Genomic DNA, 26,529 nt, shown 5'->3' with positions numbered 1-26,529 from the left:
GCGGCGATCGGTTCTTTTACCGGAGGGGTGTCTAGCAGGTGATCCCGAGTGCCTCAGGGTAAACCAATCTGGGAGAGGGAGCCTCAAACAGGCATTAGGCCTGTTATTTACATTTGCATAGGGCCCAACGCCTATTTTAGGCATGCGTAAAGGATGTATATTTTTCATTCTTACCCAATATGACGAACGGCACACTTCCAGCTGGAAATGCGTGTATCCTGCCTGCCATTTTGGGGCGGACCAATTTCTAGGCCAGTGTTTTGCCAATGTTATCTGCTCGAATTTCAGATGTGCTGCACTTGCCAGTGTTACTATCTCCCCAATCCCCGTCCCCCCCGCCTCACCATTTTATCCCCTTTCTGCTGGTACGAGCCTCTCCCGCGCCTTTTTCACCCACCTAGCTATTTGCACATTCTTTATGTCTCTCCATCGCTGACCAGTTTTACAGTGAGCAGTTCGATGCTATCATGCTTTTTAGACCAGGAGGCCGCTTTCAGGTGTTCGATTGTCTTCTTGATGACGTTAGCTGGCAAGTTCTCGGTGAACTAGCACACACAGGGAGACGGTAGCGTAGTGGTAATGTCACTGGGCTAGTAATCCAGAGGCCTGGACTAATGATCCAGAGACCATGGCAGCTGGGGAATTTAAATTCAGTTATTTAAATCTGAAATAAAAAGCTAGTAGCTAGTATCAGTAATGGTAACCATGAAACTATCGGATTGTCATAAAAACCCATCTGGTTCACTAATGTCTTTTAAGGAAGGAAATCTGCCGTCCTTACCTGGTCTGGCCTATATGTGACTCCAGACCCACAGCAATGTGGTTGACTCTTAACTGCCCTCTGAAATGGCCGAGCAAGTCACTCAGTTGTAACTAACCGCTATGAAAAACAATAATAAGAATGAAACCGGACGGACCACCCGGCAACGGCACCGGCTACGGACACGGCAACCCCAGCCCAGTCAACCCTGCAAAGTCCTCCTCGCTAACATCTGAGGACTTGTGCCAAAATTGGGAGAACTGTCCCACAGACTAGTCAAGCAGCAGCCTGACATAGTCATACTCACAGAATCATACCTTTCAGCCAATATCCCAAACTCCTCCATCACCAGCAGGTCAGTGGTATACAGTCGGGAAGGAGTGGCCCTGGGAGTCCTCAACATTGACTCCAGACCCCATGAAGTCTCATGGCTTCAGGCATGGGCAAGGAAACCTCCTATTGATTACCACCTACCGCCCTCCCTCAGCTGATAAATCAGTACTCCTCCATGTTGAATACCACTTGGAAGAAGCACTGAGTGTAGCAAGGGCACAGAATGTACTCTGGGTGGGGGACTTCAATGTCCATCACCAAGAGTGGCTCGGTAGCACCACTACTGATCGAGCTGGCCGAGTCCTGAAGGACATAACTACCAGTTTGGGCCTGCGACAGGTGGTGAGAGAACCGACACGAGGGAAAAATCTATTTGACCTCGACCTCGACCTCACCAATCTACCTGTCGCAGATGCATTGTCCATGACAGCATTGGTAGCAGTGACCACTGCACAGTCATTGTGGAGATGAAGACCCGTTTTCACATGGAGGACACCATCCATCGTGTTGTGTGGCACTACTACTGTGCTAAATGGGATAGATTCAGAACAGATCTAGCAGCTCAAAACTGGGCATCCATGAGGCGCTGTGGGCCATCAGCAGCAGCAGAATTGTATTCCACCACATTCTGTAACCTCATGGCCCGCCATATCCCTCACTCTACCATTACCATCAAGCCAGGGGACCAACCCTGGTTCAATAAGGAGTGTAGAAGAGCATGCCAGGAGCAGCACCAGGCGTACCTAAAAATGAGGCGCCAAATGAAGCTACAACACAGGATGATATGCATGCTAAAATGCGGAAGCAGCATGCTATAGACAGGGCTAAACGATTCTACAATCAACAGATCAGATCAAAGCTCTGCAGTCCTGCCATATCCAGTTGTGAATGGTGGTGGACCATTAAACAACTAACGGGAGGAGGAGGCTCCATGAATATCCCCATCCTCAATGATTGTGGATGATCCATATCGGCCTACTTCTGAGGTCCCCACCATCACAGAAACCAGTCTTCAGCCAATTCGATTCACTCCATGTGAGATCAAGAAACGGCTGAAAGCACTGGATACAGCAAAGGCCCCGACAACATCCCGACTTTCATGCTGATGACTTGTGCTCCAGAACTAGCCGCGCCTCTAGTCAAGCTGTTCCAGTACAGCTACAGCACGAGCATCTATCTGACAATGTGGACAACTGCCCAAGTACGTCCCGTCCACAAAAAGCGGGACAAATCCAATCCGGCCAATTACCGCCCCATCAGTCTACTCTCAATCATCAGCAAAGTGATGGAAGGTGTCATCCACAGTGCTATCAAGCGGCACTTACTCACCAATAACCTGCTTACTGATGCTCAGTTTGGGTTCCACCAAGACCACACGGCTCCCGGCCTCATTACAGCCTTGGTCCAAACATGGACAAAGGAGCTGAATTCCAGAGGTGAGGTGAGAGTGACTGGCCTTGACATCAAGGCAGCATTTGACCGAGTGTGGCATCAAGGAGCCCTCGTAAAACTGAAGCAATGGGAATCGGGGGGGGAAAACTCTCCATTGGTTGGAGTCATACCTAGCACAAAGGAAGATTGTTGTGGTGGTTGAAGGTCAATCATCACAGCCCCAGGACATCGCTGCAGGAGTTCCTCAGGGCTGTGTCCTAGGCCCAACCATCTTCAGCTGCTTCATCAATGACCTTCCCTCCAACATAAGGTCAGAAATGGGGATGTTCGCTGATGACTGCAGAGTGTTCAGTGCCATTCACAACTCCTCAGATAATGAAGCAGCCCATGCCCGCATGCAACAAGACCTGGACAATGTTCAGGCTTGGGCTGATAAGTGGCAGGTTGCATTCACGCCTCAGAAGTGCCAGGCAATGACTATCTCCAACAAGCGAGAGTCTAACCACCGCCCCTTGACATTCAATGGCATTACTATCGCCGAGTCCCCCACCATTAACATCCTGGGGGTCACTATTGACCAGAAACTTAACTGGACCAGCCACATAAATACTGTGGCAACAAGAGCGGGTCAGAGGTATTCTGCAGCGAGTGTCTCACCTCCTGACTCCCCAAAGCCTTTCCACCATCTACAAGGCACAAGTAAGGAGTGTGATGGAATACTCTCCACTTGCCTGGATGAGTGCAGCTCCAACAACACTCAAGAAGCTCGACACCATCCAGGACAAAGCAGCCCGCTTGATTGGCACCCCATCCACCACCTTAAATATTCACTCCCTCCACCACCGGCGTACCATGGCATCTACAAGATGCACTGCAGCAACTCGCCACGGCTTCTTCGGCAGCATTTCCCAAACTCGATCTCTACCACCTAGAAAGACAAGGGCAGCAGGCACATGGGAACACCACCACCTCCAAGTTCCCCTCCATGTCACACACCATCCTGACTTAGAAGTATATTGTTGATCCTTCGTCGTCACTGGGTCAAAATCCTGGAACTTCCTCCCGAACAGAACTGTGGGAGTACCTTCACCACATGGACTGCAGCGGTTCAAGGCGGTGGCTCACCACCTCCTTCTCGAGGATGGCCAATAAATGCTGCCTTGCCACCGACGCCCACATACCATAAAACGAATAAAAACAAAATTTAAAAGTCCCCTCTACTCTCCCCTTCTCTCCAGTTTGTCCCCAACCTTTAGTAAAATTCCAGCTTATCTTTTGTGTTGAGTTCCCGTGAAACTTGACAGTCTGCCTTACAGTGATGGGCTGTTTATTTCCAGTGGGAGTGTGAGATGAAACCGTCAACGACTCTCGCTGATGTGCTGTGCTGTGCAGCGTGCTTCCCCCTCCCCCCGCCACTTCCTGGGCCTACCGTTCAAACATGGCGGCGGCTCTCCAGCAGGAGCCTTTGGAGGAAGAATTAACCTGTTCGGTGTGCCTGGAGATTTACACCGACCCGGTGATTCTCAGCTGCAAGCACAGCTTCTGCCGAGCCTGCGTTGAGGCGGTGTGGAGCGAGCTGGGTTCTGGCGCTTATTTCTGCCCGCAGTGTCGGGCCGGCTTCAGCGTGAGGCCGACCCTGGAGAAGAATTTCCAGCTGGCAAACATAGCTGCGCGGTACATGGCTCTGGATCTCTCCCCGGATGCTGTCCCCTGCACCTATTGCACCAAGAAACGGCGCTCTGCCATTAAAAGCTGCCTTAAATGCGAAGTGTCGATGTGCTCCATACATCTCCGATTGCACCGGGAGAACGCGGTGCTGAAAAGCCACCCTCTGACCGACCCCACTGCAGACATGGCGATTGGCAAATGCACAGAGCACCAGAAGCTGCTGGAGATTTACTGTAAGGATGATGCCCTCTGTGTCTGCAGCTTCTGCGCTTTAATAGGAAACCACAAAGGCCACGACTTAATCACCATCAGTGAAGCAGTAAAGGAGCTGAGGGTATGTGTGTACGAGTGAAAATGTATTGCTCTTTATTTCAGTGTACTGTATAACAACTTGGAATGACTTGTGTCTCTGCTGCTCCCTGTAGAATAATTTGGAAGATCAACAAGAGAAGCTCCGGATCAATGCTGCAGCTTCACAAGTCGCCCTGAAAGAGCTTCAGAAAGAGAAGCAAAATGCTTTGGTGAGTAAACCAGCCGATCGGTGGATTTAAAATAAAACGTTTTAACATCATATTGTATCAGCCTTGGCTCAATGGGTAGCACTCTTGCCTTTGAGTCAGAATGTTGTGGGTTCAAGTCCCAGTCCACTACAGCACAAAAATCTAGGCTGACACTCCCAGTGTAGTACTGAGGGAGTACTGCACTGTTGGAGGTGCTGTCTTTCAGATGAGACAGTAAACTGAGACCCCATCTGCTCTCTTGGGTGGGCGTAAAAAATCCCACGGCACTTTTTTAAAGCCATCATCAGGCGGGTGGAGAGACTGGAGGGGGGAGAGACTGGACATGAATATCAGTGGCCCTGTGGTTTCTGCCCCCTTCCGTATCTCTCCGCCCATTGGTTCCGCACTCGACCAATATGTCGAGGAACCAACTAGAGATCAGGCCATCTTAGACTGGGTATTATGAATGAGAAAGGAATAATTAGCAACCTTGTTGTGCGAGGCCCCTTGGGGCGGAGCGATCATAATATGATAGATGGAGAGTGAAGTATTTGACTCTGTCCTGAATTTAAATAAAGGAAACTACGATGGTATGAGGCGCGAGTTGGGTAGGATTGATTGGGGAATGTTACTCAAAGGGTTGACAGTGGATAGGCAATGGCAAACATTTAAAGATCACATGGATGAAGTACAGAATTTGTTCATCCCTGTTTGGCATAAAAATAAAACAAAAAAGGTGAATCAACCGTGGTTAACAAGGGAAATTAGGGATAGCATAAGATCCAAGGAGAGGAAAGCCCTGCAGCGGGTAGTCAAAACTGCCCAACGCATTACCGGCACCCGGCTACCGACCATAGAGCACATATACCAGAAACGCTGTTTACGGAGGTCACGGACCATCATCAAAGACCCTACCCACCCCAGCCACAGTCTGTTTGCCCTCCTGCCATCTGGGAGACGCTACAGATGCATTCGCACCCGAACGACCAGATTTAGGAACAGCTGCTTTCCCAGGGCTGTCATCCTACTGAACTCCACAAATAAACTCTAAAGCCTGCACATCTGCCAATGCACTTTATTATGGTTATGTTTATATTAATGTATTACAAGACAAATGAATGTTGAATGTTTAAATGTCTTAATCTAAATGTACACTCTCGGGAGCCGCAAGCCTACATTTCGTTGTACTGCACTTGTACACTAACAATGACAATAAAGTTGATTATTATATAAATTGGCTAGAAAAAGCAGCAAACCTGAGGATTGGGAGCAGTTTAGGATTCAACAAAGGAGGACAAAGGGATTAATTAAGATGGGGAAAATAGAGTATGAGAGTAAGCTTGCAGGGAACATAAAAACTGACTGTAAAAGCTTCTATAGATATGTGAAGAGAAAAAGATTGGTGAAGTCAAGCGTAGGTCCCTTGCAGTCAGAATCGGGAATTTATAATGGGGATCAAAGAAATGGCAGACCAATTAAATACATACTTTGGTTCTGTCTTCACAAAGGAGGACACAAATAACCTCCCAGAGATGTCGGGGAACATAGGGTCTAATGCGAGGGAGGAACTGAAAGAAATCAGTATTTGTAGGGAAAGGGTGTTAGGGAAATTGACGGGATTGAAGGCCGATAAATCCCCAGGGCCTGATAATCTACATCCTAGGGTACTTAAGGAAGTGGCCCTAGAAATAGTAGATGCATTGCTGGTCATCTTCCAAAATTCTATAGACTCTGGAACAGTTCCCATGGATTGGAGGGTAGCTAATATTACCCCACTATTCAAAAAAGGTGGTAGAGAGAAAATGAGGAATTATAGACCGGTAAGCCTGACATCGGTAGTGGGGGAAAATGTTAGAGTTGTAAGGGGTGGCGGTGTGTGGGTTGTTTGTCAGCTTCACCTCTGACTCCTTTTGAGCGGTTCAAATTGCTCCCACTCCCTTTTGTTCTAGACTTTGGACTTATTTGGGGCTTGTAATAAACTTGCAACAGACACCTGGGTTAGTCAAAAGAATTCAGATGTTTATTTTGAGACAGGAAAATATACAATACAATAAAACTTATACTTTAAAAGGGTGGGGAACACACGGAATAAGCGAGGGAGAATTACAATACACAAAATCCCTTACCCTCCCAACCCCACTACACTGGCTAGGCTGGAATCCAGAGGACCAGGAAATGCTCACCAAAACGACTTTCTTGACAGTTGTAGAGGTTTGCGATTTCGGGGTTCTCTTTAGTTGTGGTGGTTGGGGCCTGCCGTACCTCGGACGTGGTAGAAGACTGCACCTGCGTTGGGTCTTCAGTTTGGGTTGGTCCGCAGATGCGGTTAGTCGCGCTGATGGATCTATCGGGTAAGTACCCAATTTCCTTTGATTAGGGCTAGTTTTAGGGTCTTTTGTGTCCAGATCTTACCCAGGGGTAAGTCAGACTAGCCTGTAGAGTGGAAACAAGTCTTTGGTTCGTGAGTTTTTCGGCGGTTGGTTTCTTGTTGGTCGCGGTGGCCCAATATTACCTGGTTGGTGGTAATATTGGCGGTTGTTGGTTTCTGTAGGCCTTTGGTTGCCGCGATCTCTGTTTCTTACTTCTTTTTTCGAGTCTCTGATGATGATCTCTCTCTTGAGCTGGTTGGCTGAACTTGAACTTCTGTCTTCTGAGCTGACTCGAACTGGTGACGAACTTCGCTGACTGAACTTGTCTGCACTGTTTGAACTGAAAAGGCAGGCCTCAATTATACTAATTTGGGACCTGGCTTATCTGACCGCCAAATCTCGGGTTTTGTTAAATTTGGCAGGCTCGTTATTTTTAATGTGTTTTAAAACTTTAACGAGCTTCGGGGATGGCCCATCCAAACTTAACGAGTTTAGGGGATGGCTCATCTAAACTTAATCGGCCTTTAACTGGTTTCGGGATTGCCTTGAAACCAGTTTTAAAATGCAAAATGTTTGTTAATCTCTTTAATTGATTTTTGATGCGCTATCAATTACTCATAAAAGACTGAGAGTTAGAAGAGTAACTAAAGGCTTTTATTAACAAAAGAATGGAGGTCTGCCTCGAGTGGTCGACCGGTCCAGAAATACAAAGGGCTGGGGAGCAGTCACCTTTATACTAGGACTTGTGGGAGGAGTCAGCCGAGGCATGTCCAGGCATGTACACAATGGAATGCAAACAGTATACAAACAGTGGTTTACCACATTCACCCCTTGTTTAAAATTGAGTCCGGCGGGGTGAAGTGTATTAAAAGTTAGTGTATTGGAGTCTCTCCGGAGGTCTTGTCTGCCGCTGTGATCGGCGTGGCGACGGCAGGGGTAGTGAAGCTTCCGGCATCAAGTCCCGCGTAGGCTGTGGCGCTGACGTGTCGTCCTCGTAGATGTTGAGCGGGTCGCGGGACCCAGGCCTGCCGTCTGCTGGGGCTGGATATCGGATCGTGGGGGGGGTGGTAGTGGGTAGTGGGTTACTGCAGCCCCCGAGGGTGCAAGGTCTCTTATGGAGACTGTGTCCTCCCGCCCGTCCGGGTACGCAATGTAAGCGTACTGGGGGTTGGCGTGGAGGAGGTCGACCCTCTCGACCAGGGGGTCCGTTTTATGGGTCCTTACGTGTCTTCCCAGTAGGACCGGCCCTGGGGACGTCAGCCATGGCGGTAGCGATGTCCCCGATGTGGACTTCCTTGGGAAGACAAACATTTTCTCATGAGGGGTGGCGTTAGTGGCAGTGCAGAGCAGTGACCGAATAGAGTGGAGCGCATCGGGTAGCACATCCTGCCAGCGGGAGGTTGGAAGGCCCCTAGACTTTAAGGCTAGCAGGGCGGCCTTCCAAACTGTCGCATTTTCTCTTTCCACCTGTCCGTTCCCCCGGGGGTTGTAACTAGTGGTCCTGCTTGTGGCAATACCCCTAGTTAGCAGGTACTGACGGAGTTCGTCGCTCATAAACGATGAGCCCCGGTCGCTATGGATATAGCTGGGGAAACCGAACAGGGTGAAGAGGTCATTTAGGCATTTAATGACCGTGGCACTGGTCATGTCCGGGCAGGGGATGGCGAACGGGAAACGGGAGTACTCATCAATAATATTGAGGAAGGACACGTTGCGGTCGGAGGAGGGGAGAGGCCCTTTAAAATCGACGCTCAGGCGCTCGAAGGGGCGAGTGGCTTTTATCAGGTGAGCCCTGTCTGGTTTATAAAAGTGCGGTTTGCACTCAGCGCAGACTTGGCAGTTCCTGGTCATGGTCCTGACCTCCTCAATGGAGTAAGGTAGGTTGCGGGCCTTGACGAAGTGGAAGAACCTGGTGACCCCCGGGTGGCAGAGGTCATTGTGGAGGGCCCGCAGTCTATCGATCTGCGCGCTGGCGCAGGTGCCACGCGATAGAGCATCCGGGGGTTCGTTGAGCTTCCCGGGCCGGTACAAGATCTCGTAATTGTAGGTGGAAAGTTCGATTCTCCACCTCAAGATCTTGTCATTTTTGATTTTGCCCCTCTGCTTGTTGTTAAACATGAAAGCGACTGAACGCTGGTCAGTGAGCAGGGTAAATCGTTTTCCGGCCAGGTAGTGCCTCCAATGACGCACAGCCTCCACAATAGCCTGGGCCTCCTTCTCAACAGCGGAGTGTCTGGTCTCCGGGCCCTGGAGGGTTCGTGAAAAGAAGGCCACGGGTCTCCCCGCCTGATTGAGGGTAGCGGCCAGGGCAAAGTCGGACGCGTCGCTTTCCACCTGGAAGGGGATGGATTCGTCCACTGCGTGCATGGTGGCTTTGGCGATGTCCTCCTTGATACGGTGGAAGGCTAAGCGGGCCTCTGCCGTCAAGGGAAAAGAGGTGGACTTGATCAGCGGACGGGCCTTGTCCGCATAGTAGGGGACCCACTGGGCGTAATAGGAGAAAAACCCTAGGCACCTCTTCAGGGCCTTGAGGCAGTGGGGCAGTGGGAGTTCCATAAGGGGACGCATCCGGTCGGGGTCGGGACCGATGACTCCGTGTTCCACAACACAGCCAAGGATGGCGAGGCGGTTTGTGCGGAATATGCACTTCTCCTTGTTATATGTCAGGTTCAGGAGTTGGGTGGTGCGGAGGAATTTTTCGAGGTTTGCGTCATGGTCCTGCAAGTCACGGCCGCAGATGGTCACATTGTCCAGGTATGGGAAAGTGGCCTGCAACGCATTTTGATCTACCATCCGGTCCATCTCCCTTTGGAAGACGGAGACCCCGTTGGTGACGCCAAAGGGAACCCTAAGGAAGTGATAGAGGCGGCCGTTTGCCTCAAAGGCAGTATACTGGCGGTCCTCAGGGCAGATAGGGAGTTGGTGGTACGCTGATTTCAGGTCAATGGTCGAGAAGACGCGGTACTGCGCGATCTGATTGACCATATCAGCTATGCAGGGGAGTGGGTAAGCATCCAGTAGGGTGTAGCGATTTATTGTCTGGCTGTAGTCGATGACCAGGCGCTGCTTCTCGCCGGTCTTAACGACCACAACCTGGGCTCGCCAGGGGCTGGTGCTGCCCTCAATAATCCCTTCCTTCAGGAGCCGCTCCACTTCGGTTTTAATGAAAACCCTGTCCCCGGCGCTGTATCGCCTGCTCTTTGTGGCGATGGGCTTACAGTCGGGGGTGAGGTTAGCAAACAGTGGGGGGGGGGGTGACTCGGAGTGTGGAGAGGTTGCACCTGGTGCGCGGCGGGCAATTTGGAAGCTGCTGGCTGCGGACTGTGAGTGGGGGGAGGGGTCCACCGTACGCCATCGTAACACTTTTAAGGTGGCACTGAAAATCTGACCCCAGTAGAACGGCAGCGCAGAGGTCGGGCAGGACCAGAAGTTTAAAATTATCGTACACAGTCCCGTCTACTATGAGTGTCACCACGCAGTAGCCGCCAATGTCCGCTGACTGGGACTCGGAGGCCATAGAAATCCGCTGGTGCGCAGGCAGGACTGGGAGAGAGCAACGCCGCACCGTGTCAGGGTGGATGAAGCTCTCCGTGCTCCCAGAGTCAAAAAGGCAGATTGTATCGTGACCATTTACCTTAATGTCCATTGTGGAACTGGCCAGTTGGTGCGGTCTCGCTTGGTCCAGTGTAACGGATGCCAGCGTAGGGGTCGGTGTGTCGCTGCGGATATCAGATGAGGCGGTGTCGGGGGCCTGCTGCGTCCCGGCTGTCGTCCAAGATGGCGGCGTCCATGATCCCCATGTGGCTGGAGGCGTCCAAAATGGCTGCTGTACCGGTGATTCGCACATGGCCGAGGAGGCCCAAGATGGCGGCCCGCATGGCCCACACGCGGCGCTGCTGGGGTTCGGGGTGGCTTTGGCCCTGCAGACGCTAGCGTAGTGTCCCTTCTTCCCGCAGCCCGAGCAGATCGCGTTTTTCGCCGGGCAGCGCGCTCTGGGGTGTTTTGCCTGGCCACAGAAGTAGCATTTCTGGCCTTGGGGCACTGCTGTCTGGCCTTGGGACACTGCTGCGGTAGTTGGGCCGTTGCTGGGGTGTGGCTGGGGTGGCACGGCGCTATGAGGCGGTCCTACCGTGTCCCAGGCTGTCGTTCCCCGCGGTGTCCACGGTGCAGAGGAGTAGGCATCCATGCCCTGGTAGGCTGCATCCAATGATAGTGCAAGTTCAGAGGCCTTGTTGAGGTTGAGGTCACTCTGCTCCAACAGTCGCTGTCGGGTGTAATTGGATCTGTGGCCCGCTACAAAAGCGTCCCGGATAAGTTCCTCTGTGTACACAGCGGCCTTTACATCCTTACACCCACAGGCCCGGCCAAGCACGGACAGTGCCTGAAGATATTCCACGGTCGATTCCCCAGGTTGTTGCTTACGACTCCCCAGAAGGTGCCTGGCGTACACTTCGTTCACTGGGCGCGTGTACTGGTCCTTGAGGAGCTTGATAGCATCCGCGTACGAGGTCGCGTCTTGGATGACCGAGTACACTCGGTGGTTCACTTTGGAGGTCAGGACATCCAGTTTGTCCTCTTCCGATTTGATTGCTTCGGAGGCGGTCAGGAATTTTTCGAAACACTTAAGCCAGTGAGTAAACTTGGTGGATGAGTCCGCCTCCCGATGACCTAAGTCCAGGCATGCTGGTGTGAGGATCTTTTCCATTATAAAAATTTTGTTAATAAAATTGATGCGCTATCAATTACTCATAAAAGACTGAGAGTTAGAAGAGTAACTAAAGGCTTTTATTAACAAAAGAATGGAGGTCTGCCTCGAGTGGTCGACCGGTCCAGAAATACAAAGGGCTGGGGAGCAGTCACCTTTATACTAGGACTTGTGGGAGGAGTCAGCCGAGGCATGTCCAGGCATGTACACAATGGAATGCAAACAGTATACAAACAGTGGTTTACCACAATTTTGGACTGTGGTTTGTTTGTGGTAACCTGTAGGGCTAATGTTCCTTCCTTTGTATTGCTGGGGACATGTCCTGTTTATTCGATACCTGGCTCTGCGAATTCTCGACGGGAAAACAGGCTTCATTGTCCTTATGTAAAACTGGGGCGGCCCTGGACATTCCTTAGACAGTCCAATATCCAAACTCGAGGGCCCACTCTCCTCCCCTTTGTCCCAGCCTTTTGCAAGCCTGAACATGTCTTTTTAAACCAGCCAAATCTTCCTGGGATTTTTATTTTAAATCCCTTTGGCCCAATAACTCCTAAAAACAGTCCAAAATCTCTTCCTTAATTTAACTCTTTGAAATTCTTCTGTTTGGTCCAACCACACTTTTACCCTTTTTACAGATTTCTTCTGTAATGTTCCAAAATCATTTTAAAATGATGCTTTCCTTCTGTTCTGGGGTTGTGCAGAAATTTTCGAACCTTAGAGTCCATTATAAAAGATGTAATAGCAGAGCACTTGGAAAGCAGTGACAGGATCGGACAAAGTCAACATGGATTTACAAAAGGTAAATTGTGCTTGACTAATCTACTGGAATTTTTTGAGGATGTAACTGGTAAAATAGATAAGGGAGAACCAGTGGATGTGGTGTATTTGGACTTTCAGAAGGCTTTCGATAAGGTCCCACATAAGAGATTAGCGTGTAAAGTTAAGGCACATGGGATTGGGGGCAAGCTACTGACTTGGATAGAGAACTGGTTGGCAGACAGAAAGCAAAGAGTTGGAATAAACGGGTCTTTTTCGGAGTGGCAGACAGTGACTAGTGGGGTACCGCAAGGATCGGTCCTAGGACCCCAGCTATTCACAATACATATTAATGATCTGGACGAGGGAACTAGATGTAATATCTCCAAGTTTGCAGATGACACAAAGCTGGGTGGGCATGTGTGCTGTGAGGAGGATGCTGAGAAACTCCAGTATGATTTGGACAGGTTGGGTGATTGGGCAGATGCATGGCAGATGCAGTATAATGTGGATAAATGCAAGGTTATCCACTTTGGTGGCAAAAACAGGAAGGCAGATTATTATCTGAATGGCAATAGATTGGGAGAAGGGGAAGCGCAACGAGACCTGGGTGTCCTTGTGCACCAGTCGCTGAAGGTAAGCATGCAGGTGCAGCAGGCGGTTAAGAAGGCAAATGGTGTGTTGGCCTTCGTAGCGAGAGGGTTCGAGTACAGGAACAAGGATGTCTTGCTGCAGTTGTACAGGGCCTTGGTGAGACCACACCTTGAGTATTGTGTGCAGTTTTGGTCACCTTATCTGAGGAAGGATGTTCTTGCCATGGAGCGAGTGCAGCGAAAATTCACCAGACTGATACCTGGGATGGCAGGAATGACGTATGAGGAGAGATTGGGTCGATTGGGATTATACTCGCTGGAGTTTAGAAGAATGAGAGGGGATCTCATAAAATTTTATAAGTTTCAAACAGGACTAGACAGACTAAATGCAGGAAGGATGTTCCCAATGGCCGGGGAGTCCAGAACCAGGGGTCACAGTCTAAGGATAAGGAGTAAGCCATTTAGGACAGAGATGAGGAGGAACTTCTTCACCCAGAGAGTGGTGAACCTGTGGAATTCTCTACCACAGAAGGCAGTTGAGGCCAATTCATTAAATATTTTCAAGAAGGAGGTAGATATATTTCTTAAGGCTAAAGGGATCAAGGGATATGGGGAGAAGGCAGGGACAGAGTACTGAATTGGGATGATCAGCCATGATCTCATTGAATGGCGGAGCACGCTCGAGGGGCCAAATGGCCTACTCCTGCTCCTACCTTCTATGTTTCTATTTGAGGCCCGCTCAAAAATCGGATGCGGTGGGCTTTAGGTATGGTTTCTGTGGGAGAATTTTTTTAAACGTTTTCAGTGTGAAAGGAGGGAGATGGAAATCGCTCCCTATTCACTGCAATTTTCTCTGTTTAATGACACTATCACTGGGATATATATGAAAGAAGAAAGAAAGCATTTATATAGCGCCTTTCATGACTGCAGGACATCCCAAAGTGCTTTACAGCCAATGAAGTACTTTTTGAAGTGTAGTCACTGTTGTAATATCGGAAACACGGCAGCCAATTTGTGCCCAGCAAGGTCCCACAAACAAGCAATGAGATAATGACCAGATAATCTGTTTTGGGTGTTGGTTGAGGGATAAATATTGGACAGGACATCTGGAGAACTGCTCTTTTTCAAATAGTGCTATGGGATGTTTTATGTCCACCTGAGTGGGTAGATGGGGCCTTGGTTTAACATCTCATCCAAAAGACCGCACCTCTGACAGTGTAGCACTCCCCAAGTACTGCACCAGGAGTGTCAGCCTGGAGTTTGAGCTCAAGTCTCTGGAGTGAGACGTGAACCCACAACCTCCTGCCTCTGAGGTGAGAGTGCTATCCACTGAGCCATGGCTGCCACCACGGACATGATGAGAGTGTGGTGTGTGCAGAGTGTGTGCAGGATCTGTATTGTGTAATCACTAAAACTTTCCTCCTGAAGGAAGCGATCAAGGAGAAGGAAATAAACATTGAGGAGAAGTACGAGGCTCTCAGGCAGCAAATTGAAGATGAAGAGAGAGAAGCTTTTGAAGAGCTGGACAGGGAGCAGGTCCGTGTAACAGCGGAGATTGACGGCAGGATCCTTAACCTCCAGAGTACGGCGAAAGAATTTGAGCAATCTCTGACTGATCTCAACACCCTTTCACAAAAGTATGAAAACATCCTCTTTATACAGGTAAGAATATTTTAATACAATTATGGGGATCTATAACTCATAATTACAATGAAATATAAACCACCTGTGTATTATTAAAGATCACTTTATATTATACAAGATCCCTTATTTGTGTAATTTATTAGTGTGTTGGATGCTTAGTAATTTTTCTCAATGCTAGTCTGAATCTCTATCCTTGCGTTAGTTTGGCTTGCAAATATAAATTTTGTCTTCCAATTTCCTCCTGATGACAGTGATTGGATTGTCAGTCCATTGGCACCAGTGCTCATACAGTACCAGTCTGTAGGCGTGAGCAGGATAATAGACACTAGGTTCGGGCAGGATGTTTCATTTGTGTGTGGCTCACAGCCAAGGTCAATCCTGTTCTCACCCAACATCCACACACTTTTGCTTTCTGATAAAGGGCATTAGTGATTCGGAGTGGGAACCCTGGTCCATTTCTCTCCTTTCTGTCCTGGAGATACTGATTGAAGTGTGCATATTGCTGCCCAGGTGAGATCAGTGAACTCACTTGTGCTGTTCAGGAATAATTCAGTCACTCCACTTGTGGGAGAAATCCATTTTCAGCAGCTTCCGATTGGGTGACTTCCAGATGGTTTCATTTAATGCTTCTGTTATTGCTGTAATTTGCCTTTCCTACAGTACTGTTTCCTCCCTGCTCTCTACGTCATGGTGTAAGCGGTGTGTAGCTTTCTCAGTTGGATGGGAAGGTTGCTTTTCTACAACCATGAGTCCAACTTCCACACGTCAGCCAGCTCTACCACGCCGCCACCTTCCTCGGCCCCTTGGCACCTTCTGTGCTATCGGGCTGCTTGTCTGGAAACCAGACTTGGATGAGTCACAGTTTCTTCCAGCTCAACATTGGGGAAAATTGAAACCATCATCTTCTGCCCCCGCTAAAAATCCCATTCCCTTGAGTTCGATTCCTTCCTTCTCCCCAGCCATTGTCTCGGGCTCAACTACCCATTTGCAACCTTAGCGTCCTGTTTGACCCTGAGCTGAGTTTCAGACCCCATATCCTCCCCACCACGAAGGCTGCTTACTTCCACCTCAGCCAGCCGCTGCTGCTATCCTTATCCATGGCTTCATCATCGCCACACTCGACGGTTTCCGTGCTCTCTTGGCTGGTGTCCCATTCTCCACTTTCCATAAACTCTGCCCCACGTATTCTATACAGCACTAAGTCCTGCTCGCCCATTACCCCTATCCTCATTGACCAACATTAGTTCCCCGTCCCTCATCACATTACATTTAAAATTCTCGTGCTCATCTTTAAATCTCTCCGTGGTCTTCCTCCACCCTCTTTACAATCTCCTCCTGCCCTGCACGCTTTCTCTGACCATCCTCTGACAGAAATTAGAGTGGTTGGGCTGTTTCCCTGCCCCTCTCGCCCTCACCCCGCTCCACTCCCTTGGCAGCAATGCTTTCAGCTGCCTGGCTCATGCGTTCTGAAATTCCCTCCTTAAAATCCTCTCTTCCTTTAAGTACTTTCTCCAACAAATCTTCAGTCACCCTCCTCTAACCTCTCCCATCGGGGCTTGACATACATTTCTGTAAAACACCCTGGACATTGTTTATGCTAAGGTACAACTTAGATAAATGTGCGGTAATGGTGGCTCTGGTTGTTGTTGTAACCCCACTGCCACCCTTTCAGTATGATTGAGCCTGTTCACATTCTGTGCATTCTGTTTTACACCTGTTCCTCTGTTTATTTTGTTTCAGGGATTTAACTCCATTGCTACACGGTAAGTGAAAACCAGCTCCACAGCGTTCAGTAACACTGTGAGACTCGTCACTCAGCAAACATACTATTTTACATGTTTACATACTAGTTTACAGAGGAAGGCAGCACGCCAGCCAGTCACAAATGCTGCACGCTTGTTGAAATATAATTGTTTTTCCTCTGATTTGTGCTTTCTATTAATAAGTGCACCCCAGGCAGCTCGGCTTGTGGAGCATGGGTCTGCTTGGTCTTAGCGACCTATAGTGGTGACTACAATCCATTCTAGAATTGGCAGATTTTATATTAAATGTCTGTGTGGTGAACAGAACAAATTGTCCCAGAGTATGAATGAGTTTTGTCTATCCATTGTCTCTGAGGTTGTGCTGAGGTAGATCGGCATGTATCACAGTGTTTACTTTATTTGTGCCCGTTGTATTTTACGGGTTGCAGCTGAAGGCAAACGTAACAGTGACAGATTTTCTGCTGGAGGAACATAAAAATTATAGGGGGGACAGAGGTGTGTCTGGGCTGTTAGTTACAGGGGATAGAGGTGTGTCTGGGCTGTTAGTTACAGGGGACAGATGAGTGTCTGGGCTGTTAGTTATCTAACGCCAGCAGAATGGGCAGCTTTGAGAAGCCGAGTATCTAACGCCACCAGAATAGATAGCCATTCTTGGATCGAACCTGTGACGGAGGGGTTTAACTTTTTGTGCCTGACTCTAGATTTGGTCAATATGGTTGCTGCACCTTTATGAAAGTTTTGGTACTTGCCGTGTATTTGAGATGACTTTTCAGTAAATCCTTTTAACAATAACACCTTAGCCACAATAGATTGCTCGGTTTTGTTTGACTTGTTTTATTTTCATTTAATCCACACTTCTTTTCTTTTTACTATTGCTCCATTTGTTTCTAGGTTGAAGGATGTCTCGCTGCCATTTACCTCACCACCTTGTACTTTGGGTAACACACAAATAAAAGGCCCGATAAAAGGTACAGATAAGGGGAGTGAAGAACTGAGGGACAGAGAGATGATGGTCAGACTCTGTAAGTATCCTACAGAAATCTATTACCATGCATTTTCTGTTCACAAACCACACTTCCTGTTGTTGTGATTTTTGGTCACACTTTTCTGTCAACGTTGTAAATTGTGCATCAGCCGTGACTCAGTAGGTAGCACCCTCGCCTCTGAGTCAGAAGGTTGTGGGTCCACTCCAGAGATTTGAACACAAAAATCTAGACTGCCACTCCAGTGCAGTACTGAGGGAGTGCTGCACTGTCGGAGGTGCCGTCTTTCGGATGAGACGTTAAACCGAGGCCCCATCTACCTGTTCAAGGGGTAAAAGATCCATGCCACTGTTTTGAAGAAGAGCAAAGGAGTTCTCCCTGGTATCCTGGCCAATATTTATCCCTAAATCAATATCACAAACAGATTATCTGGTTATTATCACATTGTTGTTTGTGGAATCTTGCTGTGTGCAAATTGGCTGTCGCGTTTCTTACATTACAACAGTGACAACACTTCAAAGGTACTTCATTGTCTGTAAAGCACTTTGGGACGTCCTGAGAGGTGCCATATAAATGCAAGTCTTTTTCTTTATTGCTATGTCAACATTTCACTTTCAATTTTGCTACTTCAGCAGTCACTATATAGTTGCAGGCTGTGGCCACTAGGTGGCTCTGTGCATCAAGTCTCTCTCCCATTGCCATTGCCATCTTGTATATGAAGAAAACTTTTATTCATTCATTGACCATGGGTAACGCCATAGGATTTAGTCATGAATACTTACCACTTCAGCCAAAACAGTTTATAATAGCACCCTGAGATAAGCATGTCGCTTGGTGGAGAAGTGAAATTTTCAATTGTTTTCATGTTGCCGTTTCCCAGTAAAATATTTGGACAGTTCCCAAGTAACGGCCTAAGCAGGAGTGCTGTGGTTAAACCAGGCTTGATGTATAAATATGTTAACCACAATGCGACGGACTGGAGCTGTGGACGAGCTGGGAGATGTTGTGGTCTCAGCTTGAATACTTAATGGGAATGGTTGTTGGTGACAAAGGAGAAACCAAGCTGATGCTGGTGGGTTTTTTTCCTTCGTTTTTATGGGATGTGGGCGTCACTGGCAAGGCCAGCATTTATTGCCCATCCCTAATTGCCCTTGAGAAGGTGGTGGTGAGCCACCTTCAACCGCTGCAGTCTGTGTGGTGAAGGTACTCCCACAGTGCTGTTGGGGAAGGAGTTCCAGGATTTTGACCCAGTGACGATGAAGGATCGGCGATATACTTCTAAGTCAGGATGGTGTGTGATTTGGAGGGGAACTTGGAGGTGATGGTGTTCCCATGCGCCTGCTGCCCTTGTCCTTCTAAGTGGTAGAGGTCGCGGGTTTGGGAGGTACTGCAGTGCATCTTGTAGATGGTACACACTGCAGCCAAGGTACGCCGGTGGTGGAGGGAGTGAATGTTTAAGGTGGTGGATGGGGTGCCAATCAAGCGGGCCGCTTTGTCCTGGATGGTGTTGAGCTTCTTGAGTGTTGTTGGAGCTGCACTCATCCAGGCAAGTGGACAGTATTCCAACACACTCCTGACTTGTGCTTTGTAGATGGTGGAAAGACTTTGGGGAGTCAGGAGGTGAGACACTCGCCGCAGAATACCCAGCCTCTGACCTGCTCTTGTTGCCACAGTATTTATGTGGCTGGTCCAGTTAAGTTTCTGGTTAATGGCGACCCCCAGGATGTTAATGGTGGGAGATTCGGCGATGGTAATGCCACTGAATGTCAAGGGGCAGTGGTTAGACTCTCGCTTGTTGTAAATAGTCATTGCCTGGCACTTCTGTGGCACGAATGTTAGCTGCCACTTATCAGCCCAATCCTGAACGCCGTCCAGGTCTTGTTGCATGTGGGCATGGACTGCTTCATTATCTGAGGAGTTGTGAATGGCACTGAACACGGTTCAATCATCAGCGAACATCCCCATTTCTGACCTTATGTTGGAGGGAAGGTCATTGATGAAGCAGCTGAAGATGGTTGGGCCTAGGACACTGCCCTGAGGAACTCCTGCAGCGATGTCCTGGGGCTGTGATGATTGACCTTCAATCACCAGAACCATCTTTGTGCTATGTATGACTCCAGCCAGTGGAGAGTTTTCCCCCCGATTCCCATAGCCTTCAGTTTTACTAGGGCTCTTTGATGCCACACTCGGTCAAATGCTGCCTTGATGTCAAGGGCAGTCACTCTCATCTCACCTCTGGAATTCAGCTCCTTTGTCCATGTTTGGACTAAGGCTGTAATGAGGTCGGGAGCAGAGTGATCTTGGCGGAACCCAAACTGTGCATGAGTGAGCAGGTTATTGGTGAGTAAGTGCCGCTTGATAGCACTGTGGATGACACCTTCCATCACTTTGCTGATGATTGAGAGTAGACTGATGGGGCGGTAATTGGCCGGATTGCATTTGTTCTGCTTTTTGTGGACAGGACATACCTGGGCCGAATAGATGCCAGTGTTGTAGCTGTACTGGAACAGCTTGGCTAGAGGCGTGGCTAGTTCTGGAGTTCAAGTCTTCAGCACGATAGTCGGGATGTTGTCAGGGCCCATACCTTTTGTTGTATCCAGTGCGCTCAGCCGTTTCTTGATATCACGTGGAGTGAATCGAATTGGCTGAAGACTGGCTTCTATGATGGTGGGGACCTCAGGAGGAGGCCGATATGGATCATCCACTCAGCACTTCTGGCTGCAGATAGTTGCAAACGCTTCAGCCTTGTCTTTTGCACTCGCGTGCTGGGCTCCACCACTGTTGAGGATGGGGATATTCATGGAGCCTCCTCCTCCTGTTAATTGTTTAATAGTCCACCACCATTCACGACTGGATGTGGCAGGACTGCAGAGCTTTGATCTGACCCGTTGATTGTGGGATCACTTAGCCCTGTCTATAGCATGCTGCTTCCGCTTTTTAGCATGCATGTAGTCCTGTGCTGCAGCTTCCCCAGGTTGGCACCTCATTTTTAGGTACACCTGATGCTGCTCCTGGCATGCTCTTCTACACTCCTTATTGAACCAGGATTGGTCCCCTAGCTTGATGGTAATGGTAGAGTGAGGGATACAATTCTGCTGCTGTGGGCCCACAGCGCCTCATGGATGCCCAGTTTTGAGCTGCTAGATCTGTTCTGAATCTATCCCATTTAGCACGATGGATGGTGTCCTCAGTTTGAAGATGGGACTTCGTCTCCACAATGACTGTGCAGTAGTCACTGCTACCAATACTGTCATGGACAGATGCATCTGCAACAGGTAGATTGGTGAGGATGAGGTCAAGTAGGTTTTTCCCTCGTGTTGGTCTCTCGCCACCTGTCGCAGGCCCAGTCTGGCAGGCATGTCCTTCAGGACTCGGTCAGTAGTGGTGCTACCGAGCCACTCTTGGTGATGGACATTGAATCCTCCACCCAGAGTACCTTCTGTGCCTTTGCTTCTCTCAGTGCTTCTTCCAAGTGGTGTTCAACATGGAGGAGTACTGATTCATCAGCTGAGGGAGAGCAGTAGGTGGTAATCAGCAGGAGGTTTTCTTGCCCATGCTTGACCTGAAGCCATGAGACTTCATGGGGTCCAGAGTCAGTATACCACTGTGCCACCACCCCTGGTGGGCCTGTCCTGCTGGTGGGACAAGACGTACCCAGGGATGGTGATGGAGGAGTTTGGGACATTTGGGACTTGGTGTTTTATTGCATGTAACGAACATTGGTAACAACTGCAACAAATAGCATTGATATAACACCTTTAATATAGCTAAACACTCCGCGGCACTCAGTCTGCCATCCAAACCGGGAGTGGGATCTCGGCTGGCAGGTGTCCGCTGCTGGGGACCTGAAGAACAGTGCCTGGCAGTCAAGTGAGGAGGGTCGGAAGGGAGGGAGGCCCAAAATTTCCTTGTGGGGCTGCTCCGGGTCCCACAAGGAAACTGAAAAATGACTGACTTTACTGGACCTGTCCTGGCCCATGGAGCCGGTTGTCGCCAGGTTGGCCTGATGGGAAAATCACGACGGCTCTCTCCTCTTTCTCCCATCCCCCCCCCCGGGACAGGCCTCGGGTTAAAATTGCACGCGCCCACTGCTGAATTCATTAGCACCCAATCTGCATATTTAAAACAGGGTCCCACTCGCCTGCTCGAAAGAGCAGGTTAAAGGCAGTGGGATTGGAGGTGTAGGTCGCTGCGGCCATTTTATCTGCCCTCCGGCTGCTTCAGACAAAGTTCTCATCGATTAGAAATCTTTGTAAGAAAATTGAAATAGCATTTCTATAGCGCTTTTCACAACCTCCGGATGTCCCAAAGTGCTTTACAGCCAATGAAATACTTTTGAATTTTAGTCATTGGTTTAATGTGGGAAACGTGGCAGCCAACTTGCGCACAATAAATAAAAGACCACATAATCTGTTTTAGTGATGTTTGTTGAGGGATAAATATTGGCCAGGACACCGGGGAGAGCTCTCTTGCTCTTTTTCACATAGTGCCATGGGATTTTTCACATCCACCTGAGAGGGAAGACAGGGCCTTGGTTTAATTTCTCATCCGAAAGATGGCACCTCTGACGTGCAGCACTTCCTCAGCACTGCACTGGGAGTGTCAGCCTAGATTGTGCGCTCAAGTCTCTGGAGGGGGACTTGAACCCACAGCCTTCTGACTGAGGCGGGGGTGCTACCCACCGAGTCTAAAAACACTTGGAAAGGGTCTGTCACATTTAAAAACCTCAGGGACTCTGCAGGGAGTGAGCGACAGGCATTTACCCCAATGTCTCCTTTTTATTCACAGATGGACAGACACCGACTCTGGATCCAGACACAGCAAATCCCTACCTTGTTCTGACAGACAATAACAGAACGGTGTCAGCATCGAGTCAGATCCAGATGCTTCCCAAAAGCGCACAGATCTTTGACCGGTGGCCACAGGTCCTTAGCACCAAGGGAGTGAGTTGTGGCCGATCTTACTGGGAGATAGAAGTTAAGGAGGGTGACGGGGCCTGGAGCATTGGAGTCTGCTACAAGAGCATCGGCAGGAAAGGAGTGGGCAATGAATGTCTGCTGGGATTTAACGACAAATCCTGGTGCATTCACTCTGGGCCGGACGCCTTTTCAAGCCTACACAATGGGAAGAGAATCGCCGTGACTGCAGGGAAACCCTCCACAGTGGGAGTGTATGTGGATTTTGAAGGTGGAATAATCTCCTTTTACAGTGTGTCAGGCAGCAAAATAAACTTATTACACACCTTCCATGGAACGTTCGCTGAGCCTCTCCATCCAGCACTGCGGGTTCGAATTGGGGTGACTCTATCCCTGTCTGCTCTGAAGTGATTGGTATCGGGGCTGCTGAATAACTCAAATACACTTTTCACTGCATTCCGCCATTTTACTGAGGAAACTGCAAACCAGCGGCCTTCATCGTAAAGATCTGAACCTCCCAACCTTGCACCTTCTCTGTTCAGTTTTCTATCTGGGACACAGACCACAGCATCCACACGAAGCTGGAAGAGATGGAGTAAAGGCAGCAGCAGCAGCTTCAGGCTGTAGAAATCCATCTCCACCCAACTGCCTGAGCTGGGTGCCACATTCTGCCTGTAATGACAGCTTCATTCAGTGCTCCTGGAAGAATATCTCTTGTGGCAGAAAACCATAAAAGAATGTTCATTTTCACTACATAACTGGCCTCATTCCTGCTGGTTCACATAGTATCTGAATGATGTTTAATCCTTCTAAGGGGCATTGAAGTACAACCTGTGTGTGCCAGAAGCAGTCTTGCTTCAAACCACAACATTTACATAGCTTTTTTTAAACAGATTTAGATAGACCAATATGTTGTAAATTTAAAATGGGCTGTGTTAGTTGGAGTGGTAAAAATAGAATTACTTTGATCTTTCTGAGGGGGACGACAATCCACAAATACTGCCTGGAAATAGCGGTTAGTTCCAAGGGGGTGCAGCCTGCCTTAGCAATGAGACTGTCTGATCAGAATTGAATCAGATTATTTTGATTGGGCTCGTACCTCAGGTCTTTGAAATGTTAAATATCTGTAAAACTTGGGGATGCCTGTTGCACACGTTAGGTTGTTCTCATAACTCGACCAAAACAAATGAATAATCTTCTGAGGTGCAATCGGCATTTTATTAGTAGATTTCAATCAGACAGGGGAATGATCCTGATTGCTGTCCAGTGTCAAAAAATCTGAGCTTATAGACAAATTAATTCTCTCTAATCTTCATCACAAGATAATTAATGTCTGTAGTTTATCATCGTGACGCAAAAGGATTTTTTTTGCCATAAAGGTGGTGTATAAGCTAATAGCTGGACCAGCACAGCAATGTGGCCCCATCTACTTACAAGAAGTCTGCAAAAGTCTTGAAGCCTATCGGTCTATGTGAGAAATTCATTCTGAAGATGATGTTTAAACTCATGGACTTGTTTGATATCGGTAATAGTACTGCTAGTTATTTCCTGTATACTTTTTGCTTTTTTTAATCATGGGATGTGGGCACCGCTGGCAAGGCCGGCATCTATTGCCCATCCCTAATTGCGCATCTGTATGATTATAATTTTTGTAAATAAATTGTGATTACTGGTTTTAGCCCAAGCAATACATGCAGTTACCCAGCCTTTTGGAGTGCAAGGCTGTTACCTCCGGTGCAAAATTATCGCAGTAAAGAGGTAATTGCTAATCTTGTAGCAGGCTACTCCTATTCGCAGCACATATAAAGGAATAAGTATCAGATCATATCAAATGCGAGTCTGTTTATGGAAACTTTCTTTTCCTAAAAGACAGCCTTTTGAATAAATGGAGGAGCGCGAGAAGCTGAATCTGGTGTTTGTGTGACTGGTGATGTGGGGTTCTTCCGCTTCTGCAGATGGCTCCTCGCCTGTTCTATAACTAGAAACATGACCACAGCATAAGAGCAATTTTACCAATGCCATGTTCCTGTCATGGAGCCTCACTCGCCGGAGTCTGGCTTGACTGTTAGGTTGATTGCCGTTAGTTCCTTGAGTGTGTATTGACTGATGAATGTGAGATTAGAATGAACAAAAAAGTGAGACTTTGTGTGCTCTTCGTACACGACAGAAAATCTCAATTTAAACACGGTGTGGGCGCTAGGTGAGATTTCGGAGCCTAAAGATTTTTTAAAAACATTTACGTTGATACATCGAGTCTACAGCACAGAAATAGGCCATTCGCCCCAACTGGTCTATGCCAGTGCTTATGTCCCACACGAGCCTCCTCCCAACCCTCTTCATCTAACCCCATCATCATATCCTTCTATTCCTTTCTCCCTCATGTACTTCCCCTTAAATGCATCTGTTACTTGCCTTAGCTACTCCTTGTAGTAGCGCGTTCCACATTCTAACCACTCTCTGGGTAAAGAATTTTCTACTGAATTCCTTATTGGATTTAATTAGTGACTATCTTATATTTATGGCCTCTTGTTTTGGGCTCCCCCATAAGTGGAAGCATTTTCTCTACATCTACCCTCTCAAACCCTCTAGAGAAAAGAGCCCCAGCCTGTTCAGTCTTTTCTGCTAAGTATATCCTCTCAGTTCTGGTATCATCCTTGTGAATCTTTTTTGCACCTTCACCAATGCCTCTACATCCTTTTTATAATATGGCAACCAGTACTGTGCACAGTACTCCCAAGTGTGGTTTGATACAAGTTTAACATAATTTCTCTGCTTTTCAATTCTATCCCTCTAGAAATGAACCCCAGTGCTTTGTTTTGCTTTTTTTAAGGTCTTATTAACTTGCATCATTACTTTGAGTGCTTTGTGAATGTGTACCCCGAGATCCCTCTGCTCCTCTTTACTATCGAAGCAGTATGTGGCCTCCTTATTCTTCCAACCAAAATGCACTACCTGACACTTATCTACATTGATGGCCAGAAAAAGCAAAACTGAGCAGTCATCCTGCCCCTTAAAGGTGAGGTCAAGCTCAGATTGTATCATTGCTCCTCTGTATGTCAGACTTGGTTATGTGTGAGTTAATGGCTCTTAGTTTATTTCAGCTAAAGAGCAATATCATCTTTCAGTTTTCATTCCTCTTCATCCCTTCTCCCCAGAGGATGCTAATCTGAGCTCTAACAGTTTCACAGATGGGAACAGCTGTCTAGACAGTGTCAGTAGAACATTCTATAATCGGAAGTGTCACAGCCAAACCTGATCCTGTCCTCGCATTACATCCACACAAATTCACTTTCCAGCAGGCAGCACTGTATAGCAACTGGGAGCAGGACCTTTAGCTCATTGGTTTGTCCCCTCTGGAGCTGAAGGCTCAAACCCAAACTCAGACCCAGTATTGATCCTAACACCCCATCCTCACTCTATCATGACCATCAAGCCTTGTTCAATGAGGAGTGTAGAAGAGCATGCCAGGAGCAACACCAGGCACATCTAAAAATGAGGTGCCAACCTGGTGAAGCTACAGCACAGGACCACATGCATGCTCAACCGCGGAAGAGCTAAGCGATTCCACAACCAACGGATCAGATCAAAGCTCTGCAGTTCTGCCCCATCCAGTCGTGAATGGTGGTGTACAATTAAACAACTAACGGGAGGAGGAGGAGGCTCCATGAAAATTCCCGTCCTCAATGATGGCAGAGTCCAGCGCATGAGTGCAAAAGACAAGGCTGACGAGTTGGCAACCATCCTCAGTCAGAAGTGCCAAGAGGATGATTCATCTCGCCCTCCTCTTGAGGTCCCCACCATCAGCCAATTCAATTCACTCCATGTGATATCAAGAAACGGCTGAGCGCACTGGATACAGCAAAGGCTGTGGGCACTGACAACATCCCTACTGTCGTGCTGAACACTTGTGCTCCAGAACTAGCTGCCCCTCTAACCAAGCTGTTCCGGGGGGGGAGGGGGGAGGGGAGGGGAGAGAGGAGAGGGGCGGGGGGGGAGGGGGGGAGAGGAGAGGGGCGGGAGGGGAAGGGGGTAGGGAGGGGGGGAGAGGAGAGGGGGGGGAGAGGAAAGGGGGGGGAGGGGAAGGGGGGGGAGGAGGAGGGGAGGGGGGAGAAGGGGAAGGGGGGAGGAGGGGGGGGGAAGAGGGAGG

General features: G+C 48.6%; 1 protein-coding gene across 1 annotated transcript; it reads left to right on the top strand.

The window, feature by feature from the left end:
• Positions 1-3,535: 3,535 nt before the first annotated feature.
• Positions 3,536-24,056, top strand: LOC147116087 (E3 ubiquitin/ISG15 ligase TRIM25-like). The gene is made up of 6 exons (XM_085990805.1): positions 3,536-4,487; positions 4,579-4,674; positions 14,505-14,738; positions 16,461-16,483; positions 17,375-17,505; positions 22,255-24,056. Exons 1-6 carry the CDS (start codon positions 3,924-3,926, stop codon positions 22,791-22,793), a joined length of 1,587 nt encoding a protein of 528 aa, XP_085846931.1. The 5' UTR covers positions 3,536-3,923; the 3' UTR covers positions 22,794-24,056.
• The last annotated feature ends 2,473 nt before the right edge of the window (positions 24,057-26,529 follow it).

Source organism: Somniosus microcephalus, chromosome 6 (assembly GCF_052327205.1).
Source record: "Somniosus microcephalus isolate GS21.2 chromosome 6, FLI_Smic_1.0, whole genome shotgun sequence".
NCBI classification, from domain to species: Eukaryota; Metazoa; Chordata; class Chondrichthyes; order Squaliformes; family Somniosidae; genus Somniosus; species Somniosus microcephalus.
Note: the sequence above shows the minus strand (reverse complement) of the source record. Positions and strands in the feature narration are given on the sequence as shown.